General features: G+C 40.3%; 1 protein-coding gene across 1 annotated transcript; it reads right to left on the bottom strand.

Moving 5' to 3' along the window:
• Positions 1-1,034: 1,034 nt before the first annotated feature.
• LOC108936695 (PC4 and SFRS1-interacting protein-like) lies at positions 1,035-7,604 on the bottom strand. Its single transcript, XM_018756211.2, has 14 exons — positions 7,517-7,604; positions 6,919-6,999; positions 6,666-6,742; positions 6,162-6,300; positions 5,994-6,077; positions 5,299-5,362; positions 5,112-5,214; positions 4,362-4,527; positions 3,545-3,627; positions 3,322-3,377; positions 3,077-3,144; positions 2,622-2,723; positions 2,323-2,524; positions 1,035-1,974 (listed from the first exon to the last, which is right to left on the bottom strand). Exons 2-14 carry the CDS (start codon positions 6,988-6,990, stop codon positions 1,865-1,867), a joined length of 1,326 nt encoding a protein of 441 aa, XP_018611727.2. The 5' UTR covers positions 6,991-6,999; positions 7,517-7,604; the 3' UTR covers positions 1,035-1,864.
• Positions 7,605-8,423: the final 819 nt, after the last annotated feature.

Genomic DNA, 8,423 nt, shown 5'->3' with positions numbered 1-8,423 from the left:
TTTCCTTTCACAACTCAGATACGAGTTTCAGGCGTGTCGGTGACTCTCAACTGCCTTTATTTTACGTGTGAAAGATTGCTCTATCATCGACTGGTGTCCCATCCAGATTGTTCCCTATCTCACATCCTATGCCTCCAGGATAGGCTCCGGACCTCCGCAACCCTCTACTGGACAGGAAACAATGCAGCTAATGACTGAAGTGATGGCATAGAGAACAGGCAATGTTCAAACAAATTTTTTGCATACCAATTATTTAAATTTCTCCCTGCATTATTATGTTCAAGGGCATTTCATAGATGGCCTTTACCTGTTACATAATTATAGGGCTCATGTAATACAGTTGCACAGATAAAACTATCATTTCCAAACCCTTCACCCAGCTATTTGCTTTCGTTCCATACTCGGACCGTACAGGTTGCCAACAGCTGCCTGGACAAGAGAAAATGTATATTGTTTTTCGTAGTGCATGCATGTGTACGAATTATATACAAAGCTCAGCAAAAAGCATTACAAGCAAGATGTTTTTCCTGCAATAGCAATAGTTTTTCTCCACATTCAGGCTCTTAAGTCTTAAAAATGACAAGCTGAAAGTCACTGTCTGCCATGTGAGCAAATGAGAAAGAATCATTTGCATCTTACAGGTTGGTCAGTAGGGAGCTTCTCACTGGGCCAACATAGGCGAAATCTGGGTTTCTACATTTTTAATTAATGACCTCTGAAAAATAAATCCATTATTGTTGCTTTTAAAGTCAGACCCTCTGAAAACAGTACCTTTTGCAAAGACACAGCTCACAGTAGCCTCTTTTGACAGAGCTGAATCTTAATATTTCTAGTGACATTTTGAACAAAATGGAAGTGGATGACAGATATGTAATATACTGTATAAATCAAACTAAAGCAGGTATAGTAGTAATTTAAATGCAATTTGTTACTTCTCAAAATAATTTTGTACGTGATGAACATCAAGTACTAAGGAAGGATTTCATATGGAAAGTGAGTCACATTTTAGTATGTAATCAGTTTTATTAAACAAAACTGGTTGGGGGAGGTATATAAAACAGTTAATTAGGGACAACACAAATTGACTAAAAACAAGTAGTATCTATCTCAAAAAAAAAGAATACACTGACAGGAAATTAATAAAACGTTTCATGTTTACACATTATCAAAAATATACATCTATGGGATGTTCAGTGTTTAACAGCGCTTATATTACCCAGAAAACACAAAGATTCACTTTAAAATGAGGTCAACAAAAGTTTGCCACAACTCGAACACTCTGAACATGAGAACATTCTTCACAGTGAAAAAGGTACAAGCCCCTTCCCAGGAGCACTGAACAGAACTTCTCTAAAATAACACAACACCAGTTTAATACTGGGATTTTCCTTATCAGCTAATATGAACAGGAGGGAAGTTATCTGGATGAAACCGTGATGCTGACAGAGCTTAAGAACTGCATCACTTGTACTTGTTAGTACTGAACCATAAGAATGGGGGACAAAACTTTTACGGACTAATAGTCTAGAAAGAAACATTTTAGAACTTCTCCACAGGAGGATCAAGACAGAAAAGATTAAGAAGGCAGGAAACAAATTATGAACAAATGTCTTTTGAAAATGCAAATGTAACCAACCCTTTTTTTCCCCCCCTCTTTTCTTTAAATTTTCCAGAACCCCAACATCAGGTCAACCTTTAAACTGTCATCTTTTTTGAAACAAGAGACCAAATAAAATTTGACGACATCAACATTTTGCCAGAACAGCAGTAGAAACTCGTTATGTGAAAAGATATCACGTGACAGCACCACAGAAGTCTCACACACACACACTACTGCGTGTAGGTCCACAAGCAGGGTGCTCTGTCACTTGCTGTGCTCCTCAACGGCAGCGTCAGGGGGAAGGTCTCCGTTGCATTCCTGCTGTGGTGCTTTCAGCTCACCAGGGTTCGAATCACCGTTCACCTCCATTTGTTCTTTCAAAAAAAAAAAAACCACACACACAAGAAATTATCTTACAAACCTTGCATCACCTATATTTTCCATTTAGAAAATTCAGTGACATAAATCCCTTTGAATGTGATTCCGGAATATGGAAAATGCTTTAAAAAGTACCTTTTTAAAATTAAGTTCTTTCCATCGAAGCAGTTTAAAAGTGCATCATATTAATGCCGTGCTTCCCAACAGCAACAGTGCAGACCATACGCTCTCTTTTGTGCATGGGAGAAGCTAACCGAATTTAATCCAAGTTGTATTAAACTTCTAAATGTTCAATGGGCTATGCTTTCAGAAGTCAAAGGAAGGCCTGCATCCAGCAATCTCACCAATGCCCTGATCTTTAGTCTGCTCAGTCTTCTTCAGAGCCTCCTTTCTGGCCTCCTCATGCTGTCGCTGCTCTGCAAGGGACCTGCTCAGCACCTGGCTGATGACTGTGTCCCCCTCTCCAACTAGGAACATTGTTTTGAACTTGTTGTAAAGCATGGTGGCCTTGTCCATGACATCCTGGCTGGCTTTGAATCTGCGAATCTGTGCCCAAACACAAGTGGGAATTACTGCTGTTATATCCAGCCCTGACAGCCAAGCTTCATTATGCAGGCAAGGAATTCTGTATTTGGGGACATACCTTTTTGAGGGTGGCAATGAGCTCACTGTGCTTCTGCAACTGTTGAATGGTGACTTGCAGTGAGCTCAGCTCTTCGAGGGCTACCAGGCATTTCCTCACATTCTGACAACACAAGAGTCAGCAGCTGCTCTTCATTTGGACATGTAAATATCAAACTGCCGGCTTACCTTGGAACACAGTCTGGTAATTTTAACAAGGTAGAATGTGACACAATACCACCTGACCAATTTACTAATCCTTTTGTGTTTGAGGACACAACAACATTAACAAAAACCTGTACAAATCTGATAAAGAAATGAATGAGGAAAATATTTCTGGTCTTTGCAACTAAAAACATTCTCAGTCATTACAACTACAATGTGCACTAATGAAAACATTTTTTTCCCCATTAATCTGAACTAAATTTTTCAGTGTTTAACCACTCATGCTGGACCTAGTCTCTATATTACCCTTACAGGATTATCAATCTTCAGTGATATTTTGATCTCTGCATGTAGCTTCTGCAACCTTGTATCTGTTGAATCTGCACAAAAAAAAAGAGAGATGTTACGGAGACTTAATATGTTAAATATTAAGCAACAACTTCATTCCTAAAGCACAGCGTGATATAAGTACAATAACACTTCATTTCTCTTTAGCACAGAGGAAGTTACACTTTTTTTTAGAAAAACTCTGCTCTTATTCTAAATATCTCATCTACCTTTTTTAATATCCATCTTCCGTTTGTCCAGATTGTTTCTGACGTGTTTGTTCTGCCTAAAATGCATAGACACGAGTTATCTGAATGAAGTCCGACGTTACAGCCACCATTCATGTTTGCTCTTGCATTTGCACTGCTGTGTTTACAGCACCATCTAGCGGTGCGTGAATTAACTGTTAGATGGAAACAAGTAGCATGTAAAGATACCAGGGTACACACTCACTCAGCAATGTTCTCGTCATCCCTGTCCACCTCCATCAATGCTTGCTTAGACTTTGTTCTGGCCACCAAGTTCTTGTTGTGCTTCTGGGTATTAATAACAAAAATAGAATCATAACTATACAAAGGGCTTACGTGTGGTAAACATTTGTATGAAAAAACATTGAAGATTGGGGCAAATCCCTCATATCCATTCATATTCCTTGAGCACAAGCTTTCCTTGCAAAACAAACATAATTTGCTACTAAATATCTGGTTGTAAGGGGGTGCGGTGGCGCAGTGGGTTGAACCACGGTCCTGCTCTCCGGTGGGTCTGGGGTTTGAGTCCCGCTTGGGGTGCCTTGCGACGGACTGGCGTCCCATCCTGGGTGTGTCCCCTCCCCCTCCGGCCTTACGCCCTGTGTTACCGGGTTGGCTCCGGTTCCCCGTGACCCCATATGGGACGAGCGGTTCTGAAATGTGTGTGTGTGTGTGTGTGTGTGTATCTGGTTGTAAATCAGCAAGTAAACTCATGTATCATGGTTGCCATTTACCTAGTTACCATTCATTTAAATGGTAAAAATAGATAACTCACTCCTAAGCCACAAAAGCTCCAAACTTTTTTAACCCAAACATGCAAAATTCCAGTTTTATCTTTTAATTCTAATTAATGAAGTCTAGAGTATGAAAGGTACCCTTAAATCCAAGCTTAAGACACAAATGCACACATGTAACAATTACTTCACGCTACAAGCAACGAACATTGCTTAGCTGAATGTCACATAGTACTGTACATACTTATCCCACAGTTCAAAAAGCAGGTGACCACAATGTGCGCTTGCCTCATCATCCTCAGAACCTGATGAAGTTCCCTTGGAATTCTTCCATCGCTTTGCATCTGGCTCCTTGGACTCCTCATGCTCCACATTTTCAGCTTTCCTTTTTCTGCCAGTTAGTTTCCCTTCTCTTGCCGTCGCCTTCCGACCTCTGCTAGTCTCTGTGGAGTCCCTGGCAAACCAGGAGGGCAGGAACTCATGATCTCACTCAGCAGCTGTAAGGTGAGTAGTGATATACAAACATCACCCTGTCCCTTCTAGTCACTATGCACTTTTCATTTGCCTCAGGGAGGGGTTAGGGTAGGAGGAAGATCAAATTACATTTACATTACATTTATTCATTTAGCAGACATATTTTTCCAAAGCGACATAAATCTCATAGAAAATACAGTTTCCGCATTACTTTAGGAGAGACACAGCTGCAGATGTGCGACTCTTACAGTAGGTACAGTTTGCTTCCTCCACCATATGCATTGACATTTATCACACAGGTTAGCTGCATGAAACTTAACCAGAATACCACCGATTCCTAATCACCTTCCTAGCAGTTTTTTTTTTTTGAGATACACATAAACATTTACATTACATTGCAGGAGTGGCTCTGTAAAAGATTGAATGGTATGATAAATGAGATGTGCCATCCCTGACAATATTTTGGTATGCTTCTGCAACAGTAAAAGTGTTACCACAACCCATGATTAGACTGAAAAAAAAAAAAAACAGCATATATTTCACTGCATTGGAAAAAATGACTACATTTCATTTCTGTGGTGTTCATGGGAGACTTCCTGCGCATGGCAAGATGACTTCTCTGCTGTGGGCTTCCTGCCGTTGCGTTTGGGTTTTCCCGCCTCATTTCCTACAGAGCACAACGACAAGACTCAAATTTAAATTGTGCATATGGACAATGGTTTCAAATAAGCCATTTGGAGACACCTCAGACCTTGATCAGATAAACCTGAGGGACTCTTGGAACCTTCTTTTTCCAAATCTTTCCTTGCTGTATTCTGAAAGAAATTTTTAAACCAAAATGAGAACAGCATTATGTGCAGAGCAGCATAAACCCTAGATGAAGGCATTTTGATAATTTGGCTAAGGGATGTTTATGATAAAAAAAAAAAAAAAAAAAAAAAGATTATTGCCTTGGTCTTACTGTGCAAAGCAAGCAGACACTGTGTTGTTAGACATGCTGTGTAGAGTTGCTAACATCAGATCCCAGCTTCTGATGTAGTACCTCTGAACAAAGGTACTTTCCCAGAATTGTAAAAACTACCCAGCTCTACAAATGGTTAAATAATTAAGTCACTTAATATTTTAAGCTGCTATTCAAAAAAGCATCAGCTAAATTTATCAATATTATTGAATTTGTTATTTCAGACATTAGATTCACCTTTATTGATGCTTGTGATTGATAATCTCAACCAATCTGGTAAGTATGTAGATGCTTTATTATGGAAGAAGTATGACTGTGGTATTAAAGGAAAGACCCAGACTGTCACCACTGAGCAACAAAAACCTTTGGGGTTTGAGACATGTGTTGCTGTACAGAATAAACTATCGAGGACTGAATGTGTGTGTGTGTCCAATTAACTGTCTTCTGACTATTGTTTGTTATTTGCTGCAAAGCTGAGACCTTACTTTTGTTTCCAATGACTGTCCCATCTTGTCATCACTATCATCCTCAGGCTCAAGACCGTTAGAACCCTTATTCACTTGCCTCATCTGAAAATGACCGTATACAACACTGTTACTTATAAGGAATCTGTCAGGGATGTTTACAATAATTTCATGGAGCTAGTGAATTACCTTACTGCCATTTAGCTCAACCTTGGGGTTGTTTTCAATTTCCCAGAGACCTTCATTAAAACCCCTCCGTTTGTTTGGTTTGGCATATTTGTCCTTAAAGGGCAGGTAGGGAAATATGTCTTTTGGTCCCAAAAAAGCCCTGAAACACAGAATGTGCATAAACCATGCACATTGTGAGCATTAGGGAAGTACGTAGGACAGTCTGAGTATTTGAGAAAATGGACTTGATGGTTGCTGCTCCTTCTACTCTCCCACGTGGGGTCCCGGTGTAGCACGGTTAAGTAAGGTACTTAAGTGCTCCTGTAAACAGTCCAGCAGGACAAATGAGTAAAACTGCACAGTGCATCAAATAAGAGTGAAAGCGATGCAGCCCAGTATTGCCATTACTTTCATGCTCCATGCCATGCGACATCAAAAGCAGCCCATTACTTCATCAAAATCCATTTAACCACATTCATGTGAATGACAAAGAACTTATTTAACAATTCGCTGAGCAACACTTACGTCTCATGAGTACCAAAAAAGAAAATGGGAAATTTGAAGCTAGATGATTTTACAGCGCCATCAGACATTTCTTCAATCTGTTGGACAGGTGAAAATGAACATCAATGAACAATTTAGCATTTCTGTACAATGACTCCAAAATTCAGTGGTACCCAAAGGTTTGCTGCTAGGGGTGGAGCGACTCGCTTAATTTACATGTGCTTAAACTGGGGAGCCAATTGCGAAGCGAGTCATGTCATTTGCATACGCTTACCCGGGCGGGCCAATGAGGATAGCCCTTCATCTTTGCGAAAATCAGATCCCCCGGCTTGAAATCTTTGGCCATTCTTGCCTACTGTTGGAAAAACATACCAAAAGAAATTTAACATTCAAATTGATCTCTTGAGACAAGGTTAGCCTGTTTAAATGCGCTTCCGAAGAGGATTACTTTTAAAAACGCACACTTGGGTGACTTTACATGCATTATTGAACTCTTCTTCAAGTTGTTGGACGCTGAACAGGAGGAGGACGGGAGGACCAGCAGCAGTGAAATAAACTTCCATCCAACACCGTAAATGCACCAAATACACAACCAAACTCTAAACAAGGCAAAATACATTCTTAAAAACAAAATTAAATTGAGGCATTTTATTAATTCGATTACCAGGATCCAGAACAATAGTAAGTAAATACTGTGTGAATCAAATGAGCGAACCGAACGCCTCAGAATCTGAGGCATCGCTCTCATTTGCATGCATAGTAGTACTATTCTATAGACTATTGTACTGAATTTTGTCCCTACATTTTGAGAAGTTTTTGCTCTGTGTTTTCGCATGCACAGGCGTGGATTTTTAACAAATAACTGCTCTTACCGAAAACTGTAACTCTCACACAGCAACACCGAGCCCTACGAAAAAGCGTGCAGCTTCCAGCGTGTTTTCCGAGCGAGGTTCGCCTCGTGCTCCCGCGCGACAGACACCGGAGCGTACCACACAAGCTTGCAATGGTGGCGAGGGTTGTGTCTGACCACACTTAAAAAAGTAATGAAAAAGTTAAATTTATCTGGAAAACATAACAAACATCACTTGAGTTTTGAAAGTTATAAGGAATAAAATCACTTAAAAACGTTGCACGACTAGAGACATAACAGCTGAGTAAATTGAACACACCCCACCTCCCCCGTTTTTGGTGAAATTTCCGATGAACTAAAGCAGAATAACAACGACTTCACGCTGCGCTTTAAATTTAAGTAAACGGTTGCGAGTTCGTTCTATATTAGGCGCAAGCCTCATGTTGGGAACGCGATTGAAATCTTTCGATGTGAAATTACTTGAAATTAAACTTTAAAGCAATCAATGGAAAATAAACACAAAGTTGAGTTGTGCTACTTTTGAATATTCGCAAAATGAATGATTCAGCTGTAGTTAGAAGTTGAACATCATTCAGTGAACATAGCTGCGTGTGTCGGTACTGCGGTGACTACCGACCTGTCGGTGCCGTGTGTCACACGAGCTTGGAGCTACGCACCGGCCCCTGTTGGAGGACTGCTCTTCCCTCGGATAGAAGAGCGCTGTTTCCATCTACTAGTCTGGGCTGCAACCTCTTATTGCCTTGCGTTATAATAAAGGCTGCATTGTGGCACACACTGTGAGTCACTGCGGGGCCTCAACCCAACCCCCCACCCTTGTGCCTTAAGGCTTATGGAAAGTAAATCAGTCAGTCAGTGAGGGAGTGAGTGACAATATCACACATATATCTGTATATATATAGTAAATCTAT

This window comes from Scleropages formosus, chromosome 3 (assembly GCF_900964775.1).
Source record: "Scleropages formosus chromosome 3, fSclFor1.1, whole genome shotgun sequence".
NCBI lineage: Eukaryota > Metazoa > Chordata > Actinopteri > Osteoglossiformes > Osteoglossidae > Scleropages > Scleropages formosus.
This window is presented reverse-complemented; position numbering and strand designations above follow the sequence as displayed.